This window comes from Ictalurus furcatus, chromosome 6 (genome assembly GCF_023375685.1).
Source record: "Ictalurus furcatus strain D&B chromosome 6, Billie_1.0, whole genome shotgun sequence".
Lineage (NCBI taxonomy): Eukaryota > Metazoa > Chordata > Actinopteri > Siluriformes > Ictaluridae > Ictalurus > Ictalurus furcatus.
Window position 1 is genome coordinate 11,947,160 of NC_071260.1, and position 27,378 is coordinate 11,974,537.

General features: G+C 39.3%; 1 protein-coding gene and 1 long non-coding RNA gene across 5 annotated transcripts; one reads left to right on the top strand and one right to left on the bottom strand.

Annotated features, from left to right (window-relative positions):
- Positions 1 to 1,020: 1,020 nt before the first annotated feature.
- LOC128608632 (uncharacterized) lies at positions 1,021 to 3,473 on the bottom strand. Of its 2 annotated transcripts, XR_008386100.1 has the most exons (3): positions 3,324 to 3,473; positions 1,343 to 1,736; positions 1,021 to 1,255 (listed from the first exon to the last, which is right to left on the bottom strand). It is a non-coding gene; the product is annotated as an uncharacterized LOC128608632 (long non-coding RNA). The 2 variants fall into 2 exon arrangements; XR_008386099.1 differs by lacking the exon at positions 1,021 to 1,255 and having other exon boundaries at positions 1,296 to 1,736; positions 3,324 to 3,470.
- A 242-nt stretch (positions 3,474 to 3,715) lies between these two features.
- cenpj (centromere protein J) lies at positions 3,716 to 22,861 on the top strand. 3 transcript variants are annotated; one of them, XM_053626510.1, is made up of 19 exons: positions 4,388 to 4,518; positions 5,891 to 6,493; positions 6,824 to 6,941; positions 8,595 to 8,709; positions 8,807 to 8,947; positions 9,171 to 9,318; positions 9,396 to 9,477; positions 10,785 to 12,117; positions 12,277 to 12,400; positions 16,209 to 16,256; positions 19,198 to 19,363; positions 19,497 to 19,751; positions 19,832 to 19,949; positions 20,877 to 20,998; positions 21,111 to 21,185; positions 21,556 to 21,696; positions 22,011 to 22,095; positions 22,188 to 22,308; positions 22,468 to 22,861. In XM_053626510.1, exons 2-19 carry the CDS (start codon positions 6,438 to 6,440, stop codon positions 22,658 to 22,660), a joined length of 3,441 nt encoding a protein of 1,146 aa, XP_053482485.1. In that variant the 5' UTR covers positions 4,388 to 4,518; positions 5,891 to 6,437; the 3' UTR covers positions 22,661 to 22,861. The 3 variants fall into 3 exon arrangements, with proteins under 3 accessions (XP_053482482.1, XP_053482483.1, XP_053482485.1); XM_053626507.1 differs by lacking the exons at positions 5,891 to 6,493; positions 6,824 to 6,941 and adding an exon at positions 3,716 to 3,869 and having other exon boundaries at positions 4,197 to 4,518; positions 22,468 to 22,860; XM_053626508.1 differs by lacking the exons at positions 5,891 to 6,493; positions 6,824 to 6,941; positions 16,209 to 16,256 and adding an exon at positions 3,717 to 3,869 and having other exon boundaries at positions 4,197 to 4,518; positions 22,468 to 22,859.
- The last annotated feature ends 4,517 nt before the right edge of the window (positions 22,862 to 27,378 follow it).

Here is a 27,378-nt window from a genome sequence, read left to right on the forward strand (position 1 = left end):
AAAATGCTTCCATTTGCAAGTTTTATTATTGACAACAACTTGATTGAAAAGTTGAATCTTATTTAGATGAATTTCAGCGTTTCTTAGTATTTGGTATGTCTCCTTTTTTGCTTTAATGACGGTGTGCACTCAAGCTGGCATGGACTCCACAAATTTTTTCAAAAACCTCTGATCCATTTTAGATCAAATCCATTGTCTGAGTTTCGTCTGAACACATACTGCACTAGAAGAGATTAGGCATGAGGAAAATCTGACCTTTTGTACAAAGCAGTTAACATGTTCAATAACACACATTTACTTACATTTAAATAGGGACCTAGAAATAGTACAGAATCTTGAATATTAAATATTCATGATCTTGAACATTTACTTTCTTTGTTTTAAGTATTTCAGCATTTTAAAACCTTATGTTTACTTCTTATTTAAAAAAAAAAATAAATCCCAGATTTTCAATGTGGTCTCAGACTTTAGGTCCCCAGTGTACATATTAATGATCAAGTCCAGTGTAACAGTGCTCACCCAGACTATTGTTATAGTATATATTATAGTAAATATCAAAGCAATAAGTTTACATTGAAAATATGACATGTGGTTATGTAGATTATGTAAATATGACTTGCAAATTTGGAGGCCACATGATGCTGCACACTTCATTTAGAGACACCCACCTCTAAATCTGTACCAGTCTGTCACTAGACATCCTTCAGTTACTGCATGACCTAAAATATCTTCCCATCTGAATTTGTAATTAGGACATTATTAAAAGATTATTATAGGTCTAGAAATACTTTACAAATCTTACAAAAACTATTCTGTATTTCAATATACTGTACAGGTAACAGTTAAATGTAAACTGGACAAATGGACAAACTGTCCCTAATGACCATTATCTAATTATAATTTGTACTGATCTAATGTAAAAATCTAATTGTGTGAATCTCACAGTGAGCTTGATTGCCTGCTCTCTCACTGGCAGACACCTACACATAAACAGAATATAAAAGAAACCCACTTATAGTCAGTGAACATCAATTGTCTCTGGCCACAAAACACACAACACTAGGGAAATGGAATAAATTCAAGGGTTTGTCCTTTTTTCCAGGAATGTTTTATTTTAAAATTTTATTTATTTTAAAAATTATTTAAATACTGTATGTCATGGTATAACAAATGCAGTATACATGTATGTTTCTCTGTCAAATTTTTAAACATTATCTTAGCCCTTGAATTCATGAACAGAACGCTGGATGAATACCTAACGGAGACAGATGTACATCACAAAAATGGCAAGAAAACACAAGAAAATATGATGTTTACTCCCACATATACACAGACTCCTTACCAATGTTATGACTGATATAGCTCAGTCTACGCAGTAGCTCTTGCACAACCCCCTTCTTAGTGTTCACCCAGACCACCGCCATCCTCCAGCCGTGAGCGGCAGAAAGAGATGAGAGAGGAGGGTGGGATGCAGAGGGAAGAGGAAAGCAGAGCAAAATGCAGCCTGTTGTACCTTAACTGCTGGCAATGCAGTCTTGCATAAGCTATGCATAGAAAAATCAAACAAGAGTCCAAGGAAGAGAGGAGACAGTGTGATTGTGTGTCTGTGTATGAGAGAGGTAGGTGATCTACACACAGAGTCCATAGGAACAGACACGCATGTGCATAAAATCTGAAGAGCTCAACCTGTGATATGGTGCCACCTTCAGTACCATAGCTGCCCCTACACCCTGTTCCTGAAAAAAAAAGAGACAAATAATAATAATAATAATAATAATAATAATAATAAATAAATAAATAAATACATACATACATACATACATACATACATACATAAATGGAAAATTTAGTTCCAAAATGTTCAGGTCCAAAATGTAATCAAGTTGGACTTGACATAACAAGTCATGTGTGAGAAAAAGCTAGAATTTTACAATCAAGCATAAGTAGATTAGAGTATATTATATTCAATTTTGTTGTCATTGCACACAGTAAAAGAGTAGAAGTGCAGCATAAGCAGATAAATAAGGAGATAAATAGAATGGCAAGGAAAATAGTACACTCCTTGGCAAAAAAATAAAATAATATTATTTAAGCTTTTAATGGTCTTAACAACAAATCATGGATGTGTGAATGTGTGGGTGATTGTGCCCTACGATGGGTTGGCACAACAGGATAGGCCCTGGGACAGGCTCCAGGCTCCCTGCAACCCTGTGTAGGATAAGCGATACAGAAATTGGATGGATGGATGGATGGATGAGGATGCTAATGGCAGCTCATAAAGTGTTTGTTTGTGGCACAATGTGATGGAACGTATTTTTGTGGGGCCTGTGAATCATAACTGGGGGAAATGACAGCTCAAGTTTATCAAAAGTTATTATATTTATTATAGAGTTCTTACAGCCTGTTTAACAGGTCACTTGAATGGGTTTAATTCAAACATCAGTCACTCAAAAACAAGTAGGCCTAATAATGTAACCTAATTGCGAGTTGGACTTAATTAGGGATGCACCAAAATGAAAATTCTTGGCCGAAGCCGAATATAATGAAAAACTTGGCCGAAGGCCGAATACCGAACACGTTTTTTTGCGTTTTTTCCATTTATTTTGCCATCTTTTTTTCACCATTGCATAAATTAAATAGTCAAAATGTGCTTTTTACTATTTTGTCTTGCTTTTCAAAAAAAAAAATCAATTACAAAAACTACAATTTCAAAATATGTATTTAACACTGAACATTTTTTTTTCATTCCAGCAGGCATAGGCTACCAACAAGGCACAATATAACTTTAAATAAATAAATTAGTAAAATAAAAATATTTTTATGTGGTCATCTTTGAGCCCCCCTTGAACAGCCTATGTTAGGCCTATAACTGACTGCTGAAAGAATGTAACACTCTGTAGCCTACAATTAAAAAGTGCATTAAAAAGTGTAGAAAGTGCAGGAGTCCAGAAAATGGTTATATTTGGTTCTATACGGCTGATTATATTGGGGATATATACCGCTCGCGTCCCTGTACACCTCGCGGAGTATTATAGTAGATATAGTATAGTTAGATACGTTGTTTATGTTTATTTAGATTTAGTTAGTTTAAACTATAGATTAGTTCATTTAGTCCCCGCTGGTTTTTCCGCTCCCAGTCCATAGAACTAGTTCATGTTTCTTGTTTTGTGTTTTGACCCTGTTTTCTGTGACCGCGACTTCGATTGCTGCTTTGCCCCGTTTATGCCTGTTTGCCGCTCAACCGACCCTTTGCCTGTCTTGACTACGTTTTTTGGATTACGATTGGGATTTGTCTGCCTGCCCTTAAATATATACGTCTTTACCTGCTTCCGTACTCTACTCCCTTACGTCTCGCGACGTGACAGAATACTCCGGAACAGAAAAAAACAAACGCATGTTTGTAGCTCGTGCATGCGCACGCCCCCTCATCACTCCGAGCGCGCTGCCGGAAGTGGAGGTCGTGGCAGTTGCGCGTCTCACTCTGGTTACTAGGCTATTTGGTCGCGTCATCAAACACGTCATTGTTCGGGCAAATTTATTCGGTTCAGGAATAAAATGTTCTAAAATGTTTTTTAAAAAAAAAAACAAAAAAAAAACAAACATTATTGTACACATTTGAATAATGAGCTAAATATTTGTTCATAAAATAAATGTTTGCTGAAGGGAGGTCCGTGGCGTTTATTTGGACGTCACGCGAGTACTGAGATGAGGTTTAACTACATTTCCCAGAATGCATCGCAGGCTTTTATTGTGTTTCCCGTCTCGCGGGCTTTGTTTTGTTATGGCGGTTCGTTTCGAAACCGGGACGCGAGTTTACCCGTCAGCTTCTGAGCACTTTAAATATCCGAGAGCCGCCAACCCGGCTCAAGGTAAGTGCAAGTATCGTTCTAGACTACGTTTTGATTTATAGACCGTTGTTAACTGAAGAGTTGTTGTGTAAGCAAAAAGTTTCGGGCGGTTGTAAGTGCGCTAATCAGTGAGAAGTTTTGTTTGGTTTGTGTTTAACCAGCCAACGGTTTGTTAGCCAACTAGTTACCGTAAAGTTAGGTCGCTAACATGTACGCTAAATATCCATTTGTTATCCAGCTACGCATTGTAGTGTTATTCTTTACACTACAAACGTAAGCTAACAAAGATAGCATAGGTAATCAGATAGGAAGTCCGTTTTTATGACTGTACGAATTGTACTGTTTCAGGAGCATGACATCTCCAGCTGGACCGCAGTCTCAGTTCCAGTGGCGCTGGATGGCGAGCAGCTCTCGGGCCGGGGTGTTTCTGAACGGCTCTCCAGGAGAACTTGGCTCTGTCAGGAGCAGCTGTAGTTCTCCGGGTATGGACGTGTCCTTAGAGGACTCCTTCAGCACCCAATTCGCCCCCTTACCTATGTCCCGCAGCAGTAGCTGCCAGAGTGTGGACTCCATCTGTCCTTCACAGTCCATCAGGGCCCCGGTCTCTGAAGTGGACATGGGTCGCCCTGCTGCAAGAAACCCCCAAGCGCTCATCCACCGGCTCCAAGAAGTAAGTCAAGGTAGCATTGCTTCTTAAAGAGCCCCTGAAATCAACATTAGTGTTTCAGAGCTTTTTGTACCTGTCCCATAATGTTACAGACATTGGTATAGTAGTCTTACACCCTGGAACAGTCAACGTAGGTTTATTTGTACTTGCATAAGTACATGCAAGTGTACAAACAGGCTTAAACTCTCAAGCAGTTTTCTGTAAACAGTCAAGAGATATTGGAATAAAGAAAACCCCCAAACGCCCATCGACCAGCTCCTATAATTAATCATAAAAGCTCATATTAAACATCCTTACAACACATTTTGTACGGTTTTACCTTATATGTTGTAGAAGCGTAATGATTTATGTCCAATTAAAATCTTCAAAGTGCAACATGAAGTAGCACCTGAAGATGTTCTTTCTTATTGTAGAGGAACCTGAGCAACAAAAATGAGTGTGTAGTGAAATGATACACTTTTGTCACCCCTATTTGCAGTCAACGATGCAAAATAACAAAATGTAAAAAAAACACCTTACAATAACAGTACATGAATAATCATGCACTAAAACCCGAGTTAATACTTACTTAAATATGAGTTAATGATTAGTTAAGGTGTGTACTAATCACACACTAATGAAGAGCTGCGACGTTAGTCTTATGAGTACATGTCTGAATAACGACCTCCTTAAAGTACACGGTAGTAGATGTTTGTTAGTTAATGTATTAATTAACACGTAGGGGTAAACTAAATCAAACATGCTCTATAAGAACGAATATGAATTAAACGTGCATAATTTCAAATTGTTTTATAATTTGCCGTATGCAGCTACGTACACAAACATCATTGGATGGCGTTGAGATGAAATGATTGGTGTTTATTGTTAGTGCGTCTTTCTACGTTCGATAAAGAGGATCAATGTAAATTATGAAAGTAACCCAGCGCCATCCAATGATGTTTGTGTACGCAGTTGCAAACGGCAAATTATATAAACAATTTGAAATCATGCATGTTTAATTCATATTGTTTCTCATAGAGCATGTTTGATTTAGTTTACCCCTATGTGTTAATACATTAACTACAAACATGTACTAATGTATTTAAGGTGGTCTTTATTCAGGCATGAATTCATAAGACTCACATCATAGTTATAGTTAGCTCTTCATTAGTTTGCAATTAGTAAATGCCTTAACAGTTATTTCATATTTAAGTGAGTATTAATTCAGATATTAGTGCATGATTATTCATGTACTGTTATTTTTAAATCTTACCAACAAAATCTGTCCCTCAAGGACTGTGCAATTTTACGATTGCTGAAATTAATGCAAAATCAAGCATGCTCCGCAATATTCAGAGGAGCTTGCGATTTTTTTTTTCTCTCAAAATTACTGCAGATTTTCCACAGACTTGCTCCAAGAATCATCATGTGACATCATCACAGTGCACCATGTGACATCAAAGCAACACTCATTCAGCCAAAGCGATTCATGTGTGTCGAACATGAGTACAGCTAAAAGGTCTCATTTACTAACAAACATCACTGTGAAAGACCGTGTAAAACAATTTCGTGCGATTGCAATTTTGTCAATTCAAGTAGTTTTCTGCAAAAAAAAAATTGCATTGCAAATTTTGAAAAACACCAAAGAAAAATTGAGCATTTTTGGCCACAACAATCACCAAAAAACTCAGCGAAAACCTGTGTGGACTTTAAGGTTTCATTTGACTCACCGTCATATAATCTCACTAGCTGGTGGTGTTCCGTTTTGAGTCTGGTTCTTCTCATTGTCTGTGTGATTGATGATTGGCCCACGCCAGTGAAATTTCTCTCTTATTTGAATAAAGTTAAGATATTCTCAACATTTCTGTACTCTTGTTGCTTCTTCTGTGCAGCTCTTGCTCCCATAAGTCTCTGTGTGGGATTTATGCATGTCTCTGTAGAAAATGAATGGGAAGCAGGACAAAAAATGCTTTGCTGCAGAAAGCTTTCCTATGGCAATGTAGCACTGACTTTCTCATTCTGGATCTAAATATAAAACTACATCCGTATTTTTGTAAAGTTGCTTTGTGAAAATATCTATTGTTAAAAGTGTTATGCAAATTGAATTTAATGGTTTTCATAATCATTTGTGCAATTGTCAGTAAATAGACATAAAGCCACAAAAAGTGGACAGAAAAAGGCTGAATGAAAAGGAAAAAAAATGGCGACTCTGGTCTACTGATCAGAAGATTGCGAGTTCAAATCCGTATTTGTCACATTCTGATGTACAGTTTTGATTTGAGTTGCTATTAATATTTTAACCTGCAGCATGTTCGCCTCACACTTCCAGGGTCAGGGGTTCGATTCCCACCGTGGCCCTGTGTGTGCAGCGTTTACGTGTTCTCCCCGTGCTGCGGGGGTTTCCTCCAGGTACTCCGGTTTCCTCCCCCAGTCCAAAGACATGCATGGTAGGCTGATTGGCATGTCTAAAAGTGTCCGTAGTGTATGAATGGTTGTGTGAGTGTGTATGTGATTGTGCCCTGCGATGGATTGGCACCCTGTCCAGGGTGTACCCCACCTTGTGCACGATGCCCCCTGGGATAGGCTCCAGGTTCCCCATGACCCTGAAAAGGATAAGCGGTATAGAAGATGGATGGATGGATTTTAACCTGCATTTTGTTATTATGCCTCCACCACTGGGAGGTGGAGGCATGATTTCAAGCTGTCTTGCTCATTATCCAAGATTATCATTAGTGTGATATCAGGAACAAGTGTTTGAATGTTTGTATGATTTCTGTGAAATTATCATTGTATCCTTCAGATGAACTGAACAGATTTTGGAATTAATCCAAACAGGGTCAATGTTACAGCAAGCTCAAATGTCTGAAATATTTATTTAAATATCTTCCTTCCTGTTTTAAGTACATTTTAAAGGTATTTGAGACATACAAATAAGTATTAAAAAAAAAGGGAGGCCTACACTTGGTGGTGGTGGAGGCATCCCTGTCAGTGCTTTTGTCAAGTTCTATTTGTTTCTTACTAGTACTTTTAACCCTCTTACCCCGTATGGCCGAAAAACCGGCTTGCCCGTCTTTGATCTATTTCCGTAAGGTCGATATACCGGCTTGGTCGTCTATGCCAAATCCCCGTAAGGCCGATATAGAGGATTTACAGTGTAAACGTTATCCCCGTAAGGCCGGTGTACCGGCATTACTCTGCTATGATTCCTTACTTATTTAATTATTATTTTTTGACCCGGAAGGTTGATGACGTCACGACGTGATTACGTTATTACGCCGGCATTACGATGAAGCTGATCCAAGCGTGAATATTGGTGTACTAGTAGAAGTGAACTAAAAATGCCAAATCGAAAAGCTAATCGTGTTCCAGCTAAAGTTACACCTACAGTGAACACGGGTACATCTAAAACAGTGAAAAAAAAGAAAAAAACATACACAGTTACACAGACGAGAGCGAGGATTCTAGATAGTGACAGCAGTGAAAGTTCAGGCGATGTTGAAACCGAAACCGATAGTGACGCAAACTCTCCTGATTCAGACCCTGATCCGTCTTCATCTTCAGCATCAACTAGTGCGACTGACACTGCAGGGGTCTGGAGTCATAACCTGACCATCTCTGTGCATTCGTGAAAACACTACCTGCTGGTCTGATTATCACCAGAAACTTGACTTTAGGTGCTAAAATGCATTTATTTATTTATTATTTACTTGAATTTATTCAAAGGCATTGACCACGCTGATGCTCGTATGGTACTTCTAAATGCGTAGAAGGATTTTAGCAAGCATTTTTTCGTGATTTCTCTAGTTAAGAATTGTGCTCTAAGTTTAGTAAAAACACTGAACTGCTTCATTTTCAAAGTAATATTACACAAATACATTATTATAAGTTGTTTCAAGGCCTAAAAATGTTACAATTAAAATGTTGATTTTGGCCCAGGAACTCAGGGTTGGCGTGCTGTTTCTCCGGGGAATATAGGGTTATGGGACATAATACTGTGGGAACTTAGGGGTAAGAGGGTTAATGTTTTCTTACAAAATAGGGGGGATTTGCAAATAACACATACATTGTAAGAGTGAAATGTGGGTTACATGTTTCTTTAGCTGAAGCAGCTGCAGCAGTGCATGCAAGAGCAACTAAAAGTCCACCAACAGGAGCAGCTGGAAAAACTGCAGAATGAACAATCAAGGATTTTCGGAATGGTTCAAGCTGCCACAGGTATAATGCACTGCTATATTTCAGTGTACAATTTAATAACAATTCGGTTCTTGTATTTTATGTATACCGGACTGAGTCCATTTTTGCATTTTAACAGAGTATGACAATATAAAACAGCCATGCCTCAAAACTACTGAGCAGTCAGGATCAAAGTCCTCACAAACAAGACCTAGAGTTTCACCAGTTTCACCAGTTCCGCATGAACACCAGCAAACCAAAGAAGTGGAAAGGACACTTGGTAAAGTATTGTTTACTTTCCCAGTCTATTTGCTGTGTAATTAAGATAACATACCTGAGTATTTCTCAGTCCAGTGAAGTACCACCAACCTGCACATTTTAGTGCTTTCCCTCCTGTTGAAACCTAGTTCAACCCCAGTCAGGCTTGTTAATTAGCTGAAAAGTTGTGTGAAAGGGAAAATATCTCTGAGATGCACAGAGCTGTCAATTTATTACTCAAACAGTGCCAGGCGTGTGGAATCAAGAGCCAAAAGTGGACCAGGCAAGTTCTGGACATCACACTGATGAAGATTTTGATCACGAAGAAGAGTCGCTGCATTCTGAGGACAAACGCATGTGGCGAAAAGACAATGAAACAGAGGCACATGACAGGTAGGTATCATCAGAGTGGACCAAGTATGAAAATCACAATATAATTGTGTGATTTTGATGTCATGTCGTGTCTCCAGGCCGATCAGATCAGGGAAGACTTTTGAGGAGATGCTGGAAGAGCAGCTCAAGCTGGAGAATGAGAAGCTAAGCAAGATATCGGTAAGACATAATTTACACTTCTAGTCTAGTTTATCATATGTTAAAAGAATACTCAAGTATTTTTTCCTACCTAATACAGCAAGAATTTCTTTCAGTTTCTCCTTCACAACATGATGCATGTGCGTGGTGCAGTTAAGAGTGGGGATTATACAGTGTTATGTGGTTAGACTAACCACTAACTATAGGCATGGCATGTACCAAGAATAGCACATTCAAGAAGAAGAGGAGACAGTATGATTGTGTGTCTGTGTGTGAGAGAGATAGGCAGAGAGATCTACAAAAATTCTGCTGGTGGTATTTGTCTCTTATTTGAATAAAGTCGAGAAATTCTGAACATTTCTGTGCTCTCGTTGCCTCTTCTGTGCCATTCTTGCTCCCTTACCTCCTCTAAGCCTCTATGTAACATGGTCCCCATCCCTTCCGGAGTGAATTCTCCCACCTTGCATCCAGTGTTACAGTTTTATGTGGTGACTGAAGATGAATTTCAAATATGTTTTGCACAAGTGTTCAACTGCCCCCAACAACAGCCTTTACACTTCCATTATCTGTTCTTTTTTTAGTACAGGTAAATGGGTCTATTCTTGCACCTTTTTCATTAATGCAGTAGATAGAAATTAGGTTAAAATGCTGGAGTATGCCTTAAAGCCATGGCTAGATTAGTTTTTTGTCTTATCAAACAAAAGCTGAATTAATATTGGAGAAAAAAAATTTGTTTGACTTTGGGAATATGTAGTGCATTTACAGTAGTGCTTGAAAGTTTGTGAGCACTTTTGAATTTTCTATGTATCTGCATATAAATGACCTAAAACATCAGATTATTTTAGAAAAAATATGTTTTAGAATGGCCAAGTCAAAGTCCTGACTTTAATGCAAAAGAAATGTTGTGGAAGGAAAGTTTGATACAAGAAGTTCATGTGAGGAAACCCATCAGCAACATCCCAGAGTCAAAGCTGTTCTGTACTGAGGAATGGGCTGAAATTCCTCCAAGCCAACGTGCAGGATGGATCACCAGTTTTTCGGAAACGTTTATTTGTAGTCATTGCTGCACAAGGGGGTCACACCAGATACTCAAAGGTTCACATACTTTTGCCACTCACAAATATGTAATATTGGGTCGTTTTCCTCAATAAATAAATGACCAAGTATAAGATTTATATCTCATTTTTTTAATTGGGTTCTCTTTGTCTACGTTTTGGAAAAGCTGATGATGATTTAGATCATATTTATACAGAGACGCAAACTTTCAAGCACCACTGTAGTTCAATACATTAAGTCTATAAAAATTGTCTTTACATTTTGCTTTGTAGGGTGCTCCTGCCGATGCAGCAAAGGTGAAGAGGCCATTTCTGAGGCGAGGGGAAGGCTTGTCTAGATTCACTAGAGGCAAAACCACTGGACCATTCAGAGCCAGGGCAACAAGTTCAGACACCAAACCCACACCAGGAATCAATTCTTCAGCCTTTCAGGGCCTGATCATCAGATCCCACCAGAGCTCTGAGCCAAAACGAACTTCTCAAAACTCTATAAGTACAACAAACTGTGTGACACAGCGTAAAACTGCTGTACTGAACAAAACTAACTTTCCTCAGAAGACTTCAGCACCAGTAACCAAGGCTCTTGCAAAAGCTCAAGTTCATGGAGGCCACCAGAATGTCAGGGTAGAAGGGCAGAATGGCAGCTCTGGACCTCTCCAACACCAGAGTAAGAGTAATAATAAGCCTGAAGGTCAGAAGGTCTTCTCAGATATCATGGTTGATATCAGTAAGGGGACATCAAGACAGTTTCACAGTATGGATGAGCAAACTGCTCGAATGGCAGAGAATTCATTCGAGGTGTGGCTCAAAGAACGTGGTGAACACTGGGAAAGAGATCAGTACCTTGAGTATGTGGAGCTTGGTGAGTTTGAGCTGCTAGAGAGAGCAGCAGATGAGTTATCTTTTTCCAGTAACTCCTCTTTCATCAACACTCTTTTGCGGAGGGATGGCAGACGCCTTTCCTCTACTCCTGTCAAACCGCCACCAAAATCCTCATTTCCTGACGGTACTGGCCTCAGCAAGGCTTACAGTCCACCAGTACCACCCGTAGGCAGTGTGGAAGTGTTAGAAGGGGCAAACACACAAACAGATGAAGTGATGACCAAGTGTTCTGGAGATGAAGAAGTGGAAGAGTCTGATTCCTCACTATGTAGCAACACGGTTTTTCACCAGCCTGCTACAGTGCCAAACCTGCAAGAACCTTTCAACTTCCAAGTTTCAGCACTGCCCTACGATCAGCGATCTTATCAAGACAGAGACGGAGCCGGAAGTCCAGGAGGAGATGAGGAGAGCCACAGAGACTCGACTTTGGTGGATGTCAGAGGTCAGGTCGAGTTTGATGACGATGACACATGGAATGAGCCCGAGTCTTCAAATTGCAGTCCTGCAAAGATGGATGATCTGCCAGACAGGGTACTGAAGAGGAAGATTGCAATCTCAAAGGGAGCACAGCTTGATTGTTGCTCTAACAGCCCATTAGACCGTGAGCCAGAGCCACCACGGACGTGTCAGTTGGTAGCGAAGTTGTTTCCATCTCTGAAGCCGAAACCGTGTCCTCCTCCACCAGAACTACCAGATTCAGATGGGCACAGTGAACAAGGAGCAGGTGAGAACAGTCTTTTAGTATTTATAGACTATTGTTCTGATATTCATGTTCATTTATCTTTATCATTATTGTCAGAGGTGAACAGTGACATGCTTGACTCGGGTAAGTTATAACAGCATGCTGTGGTTCACACTAAAATCAGCAATTTTACTAATCCAGCCAGATCAACATTACTCCGTGAGCGCTTGGTGGAACTAGAGACCGAGATTGAGCGCTTCAGGAAAGAAAATGCAGCATTGAGCCGACTCAGGCAGGAAAACCAGGAGTTTCAAGAGAACCTGCGGTATGGAACAACCTGAATACATATATTTCACACTTATCACTCTGTTTGCTCAGTCTGAAGCTAAATTTCTACTTTTAGTTTAGTTTGGTTTCCCACTAAACATAATTAACAAACAAAAAAAAGCTGGTAGAGGGGTATGTAGGCCTGTAAACGCATATGTAAATCGGTCAGAAATAAGGCGACAGGTAAGGGTAAGAAAACCTGAGTATGGAAGACACAGAGGTCGGCACAAAAAAAGAGTAGAAATAATCACTTATTATAAATAACTAGTTTTTCCAAATTTACCACATTCATGAATACCGCATTACTTGAGTAAATGCATCTATGAATGATTTCCAAATAAATCCATTCATTTTCAGATTGATAAATGAGGCTCACTATGTTAGCCCCTGCATAAACAAACCACACTGAACAGGGTAAACGCTGCATATGTGAAAGCACCCTAGCACTTCATTTGTGCTGGTCTCAACTCTTTGAGCATATATGAAACAGGCTTGGTGTGTGTTTCAATACAAGTATGCATCATTTTTTAATGGAGCTTGTACCCTCTCATACAAGCTCCATTAAAACAGACACTGTTACATACATTATATATATATATATATATAATATAATATGTGTGTATATATGTATGTATATATATGTGTGTGTGTGTGTGTGTGTATGTATGTGTATATATATGTGTATGTATGTATGTGTGTATATATATGTGTGTGTATATGTACAGTCACGGTCAGAAGTTTACATACAGTCATCATGGACATGAATGTCATGGCAATATTGGGCTTTCAATAATTTCTTTGAACTCTTCTTTTTCTGGGGTAGAATGATTGTACAACACATCTTTAATAGAAAATAATTTGGTTCACAAGTTTTAATTCATTTGGGGTTTTCTGTAGATTATTAATTCAGTGGTGCTAAAAGTTCCAAAATGTCCTTTAATTTGCCAAGACCAAGGCCTCTTAATTTCCTGTTAGTGATCATGTTTGACTACAGCTGACAGCTTCTTTGTGCCAAAATAAAAAGTGTTTGTTTGACAGCACTCATTGGATTGACCAACACATGGTACTATGGGAAAGTCCAAGGAGCACAGTGCAGATCTGAAAAAGAGGATGGTGGATTTACACAAGTCGTGAATGTCTCTTGGAGCTATTTTTAAACAATTGCAGATTCCAAGGTCATCAGTTCAAACACTTATACGTGTGTACAAGTTATTGGAAAGTGTAACCACTTTGCCACTTCTTCCAGTTTGGGTCTGGAAGAAGACCCAAACTGTCACCCTCAGCTGAGAGGGAATTGGTTCGGATGGTCAGGAAAACCTCAGGAACCGCCAAGGCACAGGCCTGCCATGAGCTGGAAGCTGCTGGAATGTCATTGTCCACAGTCAAGCGAATTTTACATCACCATGGACTAAAAGGCTGCCATCCAAGAAAGTCGCCCCTGCTCCAAAATCAACACATTCAAGCCCATCTTATGGTCAGATGAGAGAAAGATTGAGTTGTTTGGCCACAATGACCAGAGGTATGTTTGGAGGAGTAAAGGTGAGGCGTCCTGATCTCAACCCTATCGAAAATTTGTGCCAAGAAGAGTGGTCAAATATCTTAACACAATTCTGCCAGAAGCTGGTTGATGGCTATCAAAAGCGTCTGCTCAAGTTGGAACTTGCTTAGGGACTAAATATTAGGTGTGCTGTTTGTATATTTTTGACCCTGTATGTATAATTTTGACCTTGTGTTGACTACAGAAAACACCAAATAAATTAAAACCAAATTCTTTTTTTTATTTTTATTAAAGATGTATGTTGTATAATCATTCTGCCCCAATGTTAGGATTTGAAACTAGAGAATCTCTGGGTTATGATTAGTAAGAAGAGAGAAAGTGAAAATACACAAGAAAGACGGCACCCTTGCCTCACTACACACTTCCCACACCAAGGCCTTGGGAGAGCTTGCAAAATGACACACAGACACACAAAGTTCAAATGGCAAAATCTCTCATTTATTCCAAGAAAGGCAGAGTATATATCATGCTTGACACACAACAGAGACAATGGGTTAACTATTGATTGGCTAGTTGGATTGGCATATTTGCATGAAACAGGATGGTATGTAAATGCGTAAATGGTGAGGGGCTTCATCTGACCCTTCGATCTGAATCAACCAAGAAACAAAGAGAAAAAGGTGCCAACACAGTAACCAGGAAAAAGAGGGGGGTGTTCACAGTAAACTTATCACCCAGAAAAAGAACAGTTCAGAGAAATTACTGAAAGCCCAATATTGCCATGACATTCATGTGTATGTTGAGTGTATGTAAGCTTCTGACCTCAACTGTACATGGTCAGCAACAATACTCAAATAGGCTGTGGCATTCAAGCAGTAATTGATTCTTATTAACAGACCAAAAGTGTGCCAAAAAAATATTCCCCACACCATTACACCACATCTTCCAGCCTGGACTGTTGACACAAGGTAGGTTGGGTCCATGGATTCATGGTATTGGTGCCAAATTCTGACCCTACCATCTGTGTGTGTCAGCAGTAATCAAGATTTATCAGAGCAGGCTATGTTTTTTTTTCCAATGTTCACCTGTGAGTTTTGGTGAGCCTGTGCCCACTGCAGCCTCAAATTTCTGTTCTTGGTTGACAGAACTGGAAGCCAACATGGTATTTTGCTGTTGTAGCACGTCTGCCTCAAGGTTTGACGTGCGCATTCTAAGATGCTTTTCTGATCACCACAATTGTACAGAGAATGGCTATCTGAGTTACTGTAGCCTTTCTGTCGGTTCAGATCAGTCTGGCCGTTCTCGACTGACCTCTCTGATCAACAAGCCATTTCTGTCAGTAGAACTGCTACTTACTGGATGTTTTTTTTTTTCTTTATTGCACCATTCTGAGTAAACTCTAGAGACTGTTGTGTGTGTGAAAATCCCTGGAGGGTCAACAGTTATGGAAATACTCAAACCAGCCCGTCTGCCACCAACAATCATGTCACGGTCAAAATCACTGAGATCACATTCCCAATTATTCCCCATTTTGGTGATTGATGTGAACATTACCTGAATCTGCTGGCTCGTATCTGCATGATTTTATGCACTGCACTGCTGCCACACGATTGGCCAATTAGATATAGTTGTGCCCAAAGTTTGCATACCCCTTGCAGAATCTGCTAAATCTTAATGTTTTTAACCAGGGCCCTACAGTGCGACCATTTCACTCGCATTTGTGACTGAAAAGTCCTTTGCGACTGTGAAAAAATATTTAGTCGCACCAGTGCGAGTGACCTGTTCGGAGTTGTATAATAAAATCTGAAAAACTACAGGAAGTCCAAAATGCTCAACAATTACTTTTGCACTGCTTTTCATCATCTCAGTCAAACCTAAGTGTGTAAATACTGCAAAGAAGTCATTATGATAACAAGAGTAACACTGTACATTAAATAATTCCTCACCAATTATAATCAAGAGTAGCAACTAGGGATGCACCGAATGTTTGGCAACCGAAATTATTCGGCCGAAAATGGCAAAAAAAAAAAAAAAAGCATTTTCGGTGTTCGGCCGAATAAGTGAAAAAGGCCGAATAAATTTGACCAAACAATGACGCGTTTGATGACGCGACCAAATAGCCTAGTAACCAGAGTGAGATGCACGAATGTCATGACCTCCACTTCCGGCAGCGCGCTCGGAGAGATGAGGGGGCGCGCGCATGCACAAGCTACGTGCACGAGTGGTCAGCGTGCGCATGCTCTTCGGATGTTGACAACCGTGACATTGTTTACTGTGGACACGTGCGTTTGTTTTGTTTCTGTTCCAGAGTATTCTGTCACGTCGCGAGAAGTAAGGGAGTAGAGTACGGAAGCAGGTAAAGACGTATTTATTTAAGGGCAGGCAGACAAATCCCAATCGTAATCCAAAAAACGTAGTCAAGACAGGCAAAGGGTCGGGCGATCGGCAAACGGGCATAAACGGGGCAAAGCAGGACAAACGTATATAAAAACAAACATAAACATCTAAACATAAACAACGTATCTAACTATACTATATCTACTATAATACTCCGCAAGGTGTACAGGGACGCGAGCGGTATATATCCCCAATATAATCAGCTGTATAGAACCATTTTTTGCACTCTTGTCAATGCACTTTTTTTGTTGTAGGCTACAGATTGTTACATTCTTTCAGCAGTCAGTTATAGGCCCAACATAGGCTATTCAAGGGGGGCTCAAAGATGACTACATAAAAATATTTTTATTTTACTAATTTATTTATTTAAAGTTATATTGTGCCTTGTTGGTAGCCTATGTCTGCTGGAATGAAAAAAAAATGTTCAGTGTTAAATAAATATTTTGATATTGTAGTTTTTGTAATTTATTTTTTTTCTTTGAAAAGCAAGACAAAATAGTAAAAAGCACATTTTGACTATTTAATTTATGCAGTGGTGAAAAAAAATTGCAAAATAAATGGAAAAATACGCGAAAAAACGTGTTCGGTCTTCGGCCAAGTTTTTCATCATATTTGGCTTCGGCTTCGGCCAACAATTTTCATTTTGGTACATCCCTAGTAGCAACTGTTCAGACTGTAAACATACAGTATGCTGCAGTTCTCCCTTCACCAACTCTAATAGATAGCGCATTCACTTCATTTAAGCTCACGGTTGCCAGATATCACTAGAAAAGTTAATCCAGTTTTCATGTTTTTATTTAATCCCCCCAAAAAACACAATATTATCAGCAGACCTGGCAACACTGCACTGGGGGAACCAATCTAAAACGAACAACTGACAAACTAACAAAAACCTAATAAAATGTAAAGACAGAAAATGTGCTTTAGTTATAAATAAATTATTTAATTTAAAAATAGACCTTATAATAAATTAATAAAATATAAATAAAATGAGAAATAATGTTTAATTACTATGGGTTGCATTTAATATTAATTTGAATATCTTAGTAGGCTATTTCCTTAGAAGGCTATTAGCCTTCTTTTTCCTAATATGGATCATTTTTTTATTAGTCTACTTTTAATTAGGACTCTTTATTGTTTAAGATATATTTTTTTTTTAAATAAACATTTTCTGCTTGTTTATCATTTAACCAAGTGCTTTGCATCTGGCGGATAAATAAACTTTATTCAGACATATACACAATATCCGCTGAGTGGTTTGAGAACTGGCTTTGGAGAATTTGGGGAAGATGTCTGATAGTGTAGCTTTAAATATATTTAAGTGGAGCAGACCTCAAAGACTGAACATTGAGGTTTATTGTATTTTTTTTACAAGGTGGAACAGGTTAATGGTTGTTTTTTGCATACAGTCTGTAAAATTACCTGAAAATATTAAATTTAGTTTATCAGAAGGTAAATTAATTTATAATGGCTCTAACTGTGTTCCTAGATTCTGTCATAATTGACAAGCGAAAGTTTTCTCATGCCAACTTGTGTTATATTGTGGCACAGTAACATTACCGTCTCTTTAAATAAAGCTAAACTTCAACCGTGCTCCTAAAGTTTTGACTGTACTCCTAAATTTTTGTAATTAGGAGCACAAATCCTCCTAAAAAAAATCGTTACCGTAGAGCCCTGTTAACAAAATAAGAGGGACCATAAAAATCCCATATTTTTTTTAGTACTGTCCTGAATAAGCGTTTTGCACATAACAGATGTTTACATATCGACCACAAGACAAGATAATAGCTGAATTTATTTTTTTAAAAATACCCCGACACACCTATTATTCTTAATACTGTGTGTCGTTACCTGGGTGATCCATGACTGTTTTTTTGTTTTGTGATAGTTGTTCATGAGTCCCTTGTTTGTCCTGAGCAGTTAAACTGCCCACTGTTCTTCAGAAAAATCCTCCAGGTCCTCCACATTCTTTGCTTTTCCAGCATCTTCTGCATATTTGACCCCTTTCCAACAGCGGCTGTATGATGTTGAGATCCATCTTTTCAAACTGAGGACAACTGAGGGATTCGTACATAACTATTACAAAAGGTGCAAACGTTCACTGATGCTCAAGAAGGCAACACGATACATTAAGAGCCAGGAGGATGTAAACCTTTAAAGAGGATGATCTGTGTAAATTGTTAGTATTTTTTGTCTGGAAGATGTGTAACTATCTTATTTAGAGTATAAAGGGTTGTACTAAATGGGGAAAAAAAAAAAAGATCTTTAAACAAAATAACAATTTACACTGATCATCCTGTTCAAAAGTTTACATCCCCTTGGCTCTTAATCAGTCATGGATCATCCAGGTAACGAAACGCAGTCTTAAGAATCAAGGGTATGTAAACTTTTGAATGGGTTAATTTTTATAAATTCAGCTATTATCTTGTCTTATGGACTATATGTAAATATCTGTTATGTGAAATAGCTTATTCAGGACAGTACTAAATAAAAAACATGAGATTTTTATGATCCCTCTTATTTTGTTAACAGTTAAGATTTAGCAGATTTTGCAAGGGGTATGCAAACTTTTGGGCACAACTGTAATTGCATGAATGAATCAGTGTAGAGGGGTTCCTAATAAAGTACTTAGTGCGTGTATTTCACTGTTTAATTACAGTTCACCAGTTAATTACCTTGCAAAGTGGGTATGAACATACCAGACAGGGAAAATACAACGTTGTGCTGGACTCTGGCCTTCTAGGACTGGAATTGAGTACAAACCATGGTTTCAATGGTAATTATTGTGTAGAGTATAGCCACATGCATATGTATCAGTGAAACTTGTATTAAAATTTAGGGTTGATTTGAGGAGTGACCCATTTAGTTTGCTGTTATTTGGTGACATTGTTTTAATATAGGATGGAGAGAGCAGAGTTTAAGCAGAACATGGCAGATGAACTTGTCAAATGGGAGGAGTTTAAGTTTGAGGAAGGCCGGAAGCTCCAACGTGAGAAGAAGCTGTTTGAGAAATATGCAGCAGCTGCAAGAGCAAGACCTGACAAACAGGAACGAGATGAGATACAGGTATTCATCTCCACCATCTATTTAATTCTTTATCTGTTTTTAATGTGCTTATGCAGAGCACAAGACAGTGTACTCATGAGTTTTAACTGTGTGTGTGTGTGTGTGTGTGTGTGTGTGTGTGTGTGTGTGTCAGTCTTTAAAACAGCAGCTAAACACTCTGCAGGAGGATTTAAGAAAACGAGAGGCTCGCTGGACCAGCACGCACAGCCGGCTCAGGCAGCAGATAGACACCCTCAGTGCAGAGAATGCTACTCTACGAGACCAGGTCCGCACGCTGGAAAAACTTCGCCTCAGTACCTGGAAAAATGCTGAGTCTGAACGTGAGAAAGCGAGAGAGAGATCCAGTGCATCCAGCAATAGCAGTAACACAAGGACAGCAAAATCCAAGGTACAGAAAGAAAGTCCATCATCTGAAATTGTCTGTTAGAGAAAAGACAGCTGTTCATTTAGATTTTCCTGTATTCCTAGAGCCCCTCCTCCAGTATTAAAAGCAGCCCACTTGAGAACAGCAAGAAGATGGAAATACCAGAGGTTCAGAATCCTCCCAAAATTCCAGCTAAGACCTCAAGTACCACATGCTCCACAGGTTTGAAGTGATTTTTTCTTTTTTTCCCCATGCTTTAAGGAGGAGGATGTGCCATTAAAGTAAATAACGATATGATGCACTGCCACAGTCTAGATTTCATCATACCATGGTTATTGGTGATAAGCCCAAAAACAGTTAATCAGAAACAGCCCTAGTACGAGACTTATTAAACATGAACGTGAACAGCTTAAATAATTAGTAGATATTTTGTAAAACTTGCATTTAGTTTAAAATGTACTATTAACTGTTTACTATTTTGTGGCAGACAGCTTTGCTAAGGCAAAGAGCCCTTTTCACACTTTTGGGTTCTCGAAGTCAAGATAAACAACGCAGCATGTGGCTTTTGTCATGACATCAGTAACTGGACCACCTGCATGTATGAATTATGGGGAAATATCCATGAGAACAAACATTAGACTATGATATTCAGAACAGTCTGTACATATATCAAATAAAATGGGCAACAGATCAACAGCATCTAGCCAGCTAGCTATCTGCATTTCAGTGTGAAGTCAAACAACAGTGCACAGCTAACAGATGCTAGCTAGACAGCCTAATTGCACTTCAAAATATGTTTAACTTAGCTTGCAGTACCAAGTTTGCTAACTTAAACTGCACTTCAAAATTCAAAAATTACATAAAATAATTATAAATGCTGATGATGAAAAGAGAAATCTTGGGTACTTCTCTTTCTTTTTTCTGAACTATGCTTTAGGGGGTTTGTATCTCTTCATACCACTATCTTCAGTAGTTTCTTCTACCCTTCCAATGCACACATTTGTTTGATGTAACCATTTTGGTTATATCATGTTTTTTATGCATTGCAATTAATGTTTTTTCTTGAGGAAAAGGAAACATTTGATGTATTGCAATAATGTTTCATTTAATGCCTCTGATATAAATGTGCCTATCTGATTTTTCTTTTAGACTGGCAAAAGGCCCAGCCTTGCCCAGTGGCTGGTGCACACCACATCTCCAATCATTTAATTGTATCTGAGGTAAAGAGCCATGATCCTCAAGTAATCAAAAACTCCACCGACTCAGTCTTAGTGAGTACAAGCATTTTTCTTACCACAGAAGGATTTTACACCATGGTTTGTAATGTTTAATATTCCATCTCAGACTTATTCATATTTATCTTTCATGTGCTGTTTTTCTCAGGAAGTGGACAGTCCCAGGGACATCCCAGGAAAATCTAAACTTGAACAGGAAGAGATCACACACATGGATGGCAAGGTAAAATGAATTGAGATAAATTGATTTGAGTGAGCCGATTTGCAAAAATCGTACAAACTTATTAGTGCAGTTATTTTGCGGCAAAATATTTTCAAAGAAATTAAGAGCTGTTCCATTGTGGTGGTATGTCATAAAAGCCAGTCATGCTCCAGCATGCAAACAGCACATTAACCAAAGGAGGGGGGTGTGGTATACAGTATATGAAGTGCTTCTAATCAGCTTCCTTGAAGTGTATGCTTCTATATTTCCTTTTTTTGTTGTTGTTTGAGCATTTTGTGCAACTGCCATGCCAAACAATTTAACATTCAAAATGTAGTCCTTAAAACAACTTGCAGGTTATGCTAGGTTTTTTTGTGTGTGCCTGTATCAGATTGAAAGGATGTTTCCTGATGGAGGACGACTCACAGTCTTCCCCAACGGCACAAGGAAAGAAGTGTCTGCTGATGGACTGTCAGTCAGAGTCACTTTTTTCAATGGGGACATCAAGCAGATAATGCCAGATCATAGAGTGGTGAGGCACAGTTATTTCAACAATTCTTAATAAAGTAAGCGCTCCTTTAGTTGTTATTGGCTTTAAAAATTAAAGTGCACTTAAATAGAGTGAATAGCACCACTTTAATGGGCTCTTTGAGTCTGAACAACGTAGCAAGGGAATATGTGTTATAGGATTATTATAGCATTGTAGAGTATAGCGATTCTATATTGTAGGATTGAACAATCAATTTGGTGGTTTAGTAGCGCTTTGTTTTATTATTCTCATGGATCTTTACTCCAGGGCTTCCTCTGTATTACCTGGAAGTCTAACCATTTCCTAATGAATTGCAGATTTATTATTATGCAGAAGCTCAAACCACACACACCACCTACCCTGATGGTATGGAAGTGCTCCAGTTCCCAAACAACCAGATAGGTAAATCTTAATTTCTTTAACAAACTGATGAATTAATAGGATGGTAAAGTTGCATTTCTAGAAGCTTAAGTCCTGCTGGTTCTCTATTTCAGAAAAACATTTTATAGATGGTCATAAGGAGATCATATTTCCTGATCAGACTGTTAAGAATCTCTATCCTGATGGGCGAGAGGAGAGCGTGCTCGTAGATGGTACAATAATACAGCAAAACCCGTAAGCACATCTGTGTTCTTTTAAATAACCTTAAAAAGGTGCAGTGTTTATAGAGCAGACCTATACCTTACCTATCATTAAAGGGAGCCTCCCTCATTTACAGGGTCTGCTACTGTAACCAAAATTTTGAAATAATGTTTGTTCATGGTAATTTCGTAGGGACGGCACTAAGCAGATCCAGTTCAACACGGGTCAGCGAGAGCTCCATACAGCAGAATTCAAGAGACGAGAATACCCTGATGGCACCGTCAAAACCGTTTACTCTGATGGAAGACAGGAGACCCGGTACCCCACTGGCCGCGTCAGGCTCAAAAATCAGGAAGGACGTGTCATCATGGACACCAAAACCTAAGAGAACTCAAACGTTTTTACTTAAATGCTGAAACACTGAAGTTTGGTTTGCAGGAAAGAAAAAACAAGAATTTTGTGTGTTAGATTGTGTGATAGATTAATAGCAGTTAATTTATTTGTAGTGTACATTTTTGTAAAATAAATATTGTTATAATACTCAGAATTAACTGAAGCTTATGAAAATTTAACATCAGGAAGTTCGTAACACACGTAAATAGCGTGTGTCCCTAGCACATTGGTGTGTATCAAGTTTTTTGGAATAATTCATCGATTTGATGGAAGTAGCGTTGCAGATCGTGCCAGCTGGTTCGGTCATACCTCACTTCACAATTCTCTTTGTTATCAGGGGCGTTGTCACCGGTTAATACAGCAGCACAGTGCAGTGAAACCTGGTTCTTGGAAAAATTTGTTGCTCTGATGCGGTATTTGCATTGAAGAGATGTACTGTTCCATTTACGTCTGTACACATCCGGGGAAAAGAAGTCCATTCTAACAATGTAGTCAAAATCCTTGCACCATTTTCTGAACTTTTTCCAGTCACCTTTGTTAAAACTTACGTTCTCTGTAGCACGGCTCCAGTGGATGTGTCCCGGGACCGTGAACTTGAAAAGCAAAACGGTTCCTTTTTCTGCATCGAAAAAAACCCCGGCTGTACATCCGTTTGACATTACCCAATATTGAATCTTTTCATGTTCTAACATTTTTTCTATTCTTCCCAAAAAAGGGTGAGCTTTTTTCGGCGCGTTAGGACAAACATCAGCCATGTTGTAAGCTCGCACACGTTGTTCTAAGTACAGAGTATTATAAAACCTAGAGGGATGCTCGACTTTTATAAACAGGTTCGTATGCATGCGTTTGTCTGTACGTGCACGTGTGTGTTTGTGCGTGCGTGCGTGTGTCATATTTTTGTTTGGATGTGGAATACACATGGCCGTACCATGTATGGTAACGTTTCTGTCACGAATGGATGTGATCCAGATTTAACATAACTATATATATATTTTTATGACCTACCACAGAGTGTTAGAAAGAACATGTGTGTGCATCTTGTGTGGGTGGAAAACATATGGCCGTACCATGTATGGTAACGTTTCTGTCACGAATGGATGTGATCCAGATTTAACATAACTATATATATTTTTATGACCTACCCCAGAGTGTTAGAAAGAACATGTGTGTGCAACTTGTGTGGGTGGAAAACATATGGCCGTACCATGTATGGTAACATTTCTGTCACGAATGGATGTGATCCAGATTTAACATAACTATATATATTTTTTTATGACCTACCCCAGAGTGTTAGAAAGAACATGTGTGTGCAACTTGTGTGGGTGGAAAACATATGGCCGTACCATGTATGGTAACGTTTCTGTCACGAATGGATGTGATCCAGATTTAACATAACTATATATATATATTTTATGACCTACCACAGAGTGTTAGAAAGACCATGTGTGCAACGTGTGTGGGGTGGAAAACATATGGCCGTACCATGTATGGTAACGTTTCTGTCACGAATGGATGTGATCCAGATTTAACATAACTATATATATTTTTATGACCTACCCCAGAGTGTTAGAAAGAACATGTGTGTGCAACTTGTGTGGGTGGAAAACATATGGCCGTACCATGTATGGTAACATTTCTGTCACGAATGGATGTGATCCAGATTTAACATAACTATATATATTTTTTTATGACCTACCCCAGAGTGTTAGAAAGAACATGTGTGTGCAACTTGTGTGGGTGGAAAACATATGGCCGTACCATGTATGGTAACGTTTCTGTCACGAATGGATGTGATCCAGATTTAACATAACTATATATATATATTTTATGACCTACCACAGAGTGTTAGAAAGACCATGTGTGCAACGTGTGTGGGGTGGAAAACATATGGTCGTACCAGGTATGGTAACGTTTGTGTCACGAATGGATGTGATCCAGATTTAACATAACTATATATATTTTTATGACCTACCACAGAGAGTGTCATATTCTATGTGAAAAGAAAGAACGTGTGCAACGTCTGTGGGTGTCTGGAATACACATGGCCATACCATGTATGGTAACGTTTGTGTCACGAATGGATGTGATCCCGATTTAACATAACTATATATATATTTTATGATCATGACCTTTGATCTAGATATAGAGAGTTAGAATGTGTATCTTTTTGACCTTTGACCTATACCTGTCAAAACTAAGGTTACAATATATACAAAGTATATCTCTCTCTGATGTGTTACCGTGTTTGTAATCAAGGTGAGATTGCATACACATAAGAGCGAGAGATCAAAGAGAGAGAAGGGAGATTCACGGTCATGTGCGGGAAATCCACAATCTGTTTAACAGAATGCTGATTATAACAAAACTGTTTGCAAAGCTGTCCCAAAGCTGTTTGCAGCTTACATTACTCAGTACACTAAAATGTAACAGTTGTAAAAAAAAAAATTCCAGGTGAGGCATACATCTTAATTGAGATACTCCTGAGTATGAAAGGCATGCACCTGAAGACTTTCAAGATTGTTTTTGTTCTGTGAATGAATGGAGATGCAGCATTTAGTGCAGTGGTCACCAACCCTGTTCTTGGAGATCTGCCTTCCCGAATACTTTAGGTCCAACCATAATTGTGCCTGCCTGATCATTTGCCTTAAGAAGTTCTTGATCAACTAAAACAGGCATGTTAGATTTTGGTTAGAGATTAAACCTGCCGGAAGGTAGATTTCAAGGAAGAGGGTTGGTATCCACTGGTTTAGAATGCTTGTCGTCATATGAAGATTGCTCCTCGTGGATGTCAAAGGTAATGTCACTTTTAAAAGAGCTTGTCTTCATGCAGGGTGCACTTTGCAGTAATATGTCATTATCCGAGAGATATCTTTCATTAAACCTTATTTTGACATGTCTAGGCCAAAGGTCATTATCAAGGGTATTTTAGGCCTCAGGGCAGAGCCGAATCAGAGGGCCTACAATAGTTTAACTCTGACCGTAGTGTCTGTAGGCCTCAGTGTGGAGCTGCAACAGAGGGCCTATAATAGTTTAGCTCTGTTATATATGCACTGGTGTGCAGAGCTGCATCAGATCACCCTTGATATATGCACTGGTGCGTCTGTAGGCCTCAGTGCGGAGCTGCGTCAGAGGGCCTTTATAGTTTAACTCTGAATAGTATGTCTGTAGGCCTCTGTGCTATGATGCATTCCTGGGCCTACTATAGTTGAACTCTGTTATTTATGCAATTTTGTGTCTGTAGGCCTCAGTGCTGAGCTGCATCAGAGGGCCTGTAATAGTTTAGCTCTGTTATATATGCACTGGTGTGCGGAGCTGCATCAGATCACCCTTGATATATGCACTGGTGCGTCTGTAGGCCTCAGGGCGAAGGTGTGTCAGAGGGCCTATAGTAGTTTATCTCTGACTGGTATGTTTGTAGGCCTCAGTGCGGAGGTGCATCAGAGGGCCTATAGTAGTTTATCTCTGACTGGTGTGTCTGTAGGCCTCAGGGCGGAGCTAAGCCTGAGGGCCTATATAGTTTAAATCTGGCAGGTGTGTCTGTAGGCCTCAGTGCAGAGCTGCATCAGAGGGCCTATAAAAGTTTACATCTGTTATGTATGTTTTATAGACCTCAGTGCGGAGCTGTGTCAGTGGGCCTATGATAGTTTATCTCTGTTATATACGCACTGCTGTGGGCGTAGGCCTCAGTATGGAGCTGTGTCAAAGGGCCTATGTAGTTTAACTCTGACTGGTGTGTCTGTAGGCCTCAGTGGGGACCTGCGTCAGAGGGCTTATAATAGTTTAACTCTGCCAGTTGTGTCTGTAGGTCTCAGTGCGGGGCTGCGTCCGAGGGCCTATAATTGTTTAACGCTGTTATGTATGTATTGTAGGCCTCAGGGCGGAGCTTCGTCATAGGGCCTATAATAGTTTAACTCTGTTATATATGCACTTTAGTGTCTCTAGGCCTCAATGTGAAGCTGCATCAGAAGACCTATATAGTTTAATTCTGACAGGTGTCCGAGGGCATATAATAGTTTAACTGACTGGTGTGTCAGTGGATGGCAGTGAGGAGCTGTGTCCGAGGGCCTATAATTGTTTAGCTCTGTTATGTATGTATTGTAGGCCTTAGTGCGGAACTGCATCTAAGAGGCTATAGTAGTTTAACTCTGACAGTTGTCAGTAACACGACAACATGCTAATACCGCAGTAATAGCATGACAACATGCTAACAACACGGTGATAACGCGACAACATGCTAACATCGCGGCGATGCATGCTAACAACGCGGTGATACAACATGCTAACAATGCGGTGATACAACATGCTAACAATGCGGCGATAACATGGCAACATGCTAACAACACGGCGATAACACGGCAACATGCTAACATCGCGGCAGTAACACATGCTAATATCGCGGCGATAACACAAGATGCTAACGACACGGCAACATGCTAATGACACGATGATAACACAAGATGCTAACGAAGCGGCGATGCATGCTAACGACGTGACGATAACACAAGATGCTAAAGACGCGATGATGACACAAGATGCTAACGACGCTGCGATGCATGCTAACGACGCGGTGATGCATGTTAACGAGGTGGCAATAACACGGCAACATGCTATTGACGCAGCAATAACAATAGAGGCTAACAACGCGGTAATAACATGGCAACATGCTAACACCGCAGCAATAACACTACAGGCTAACAACACTACAATAAC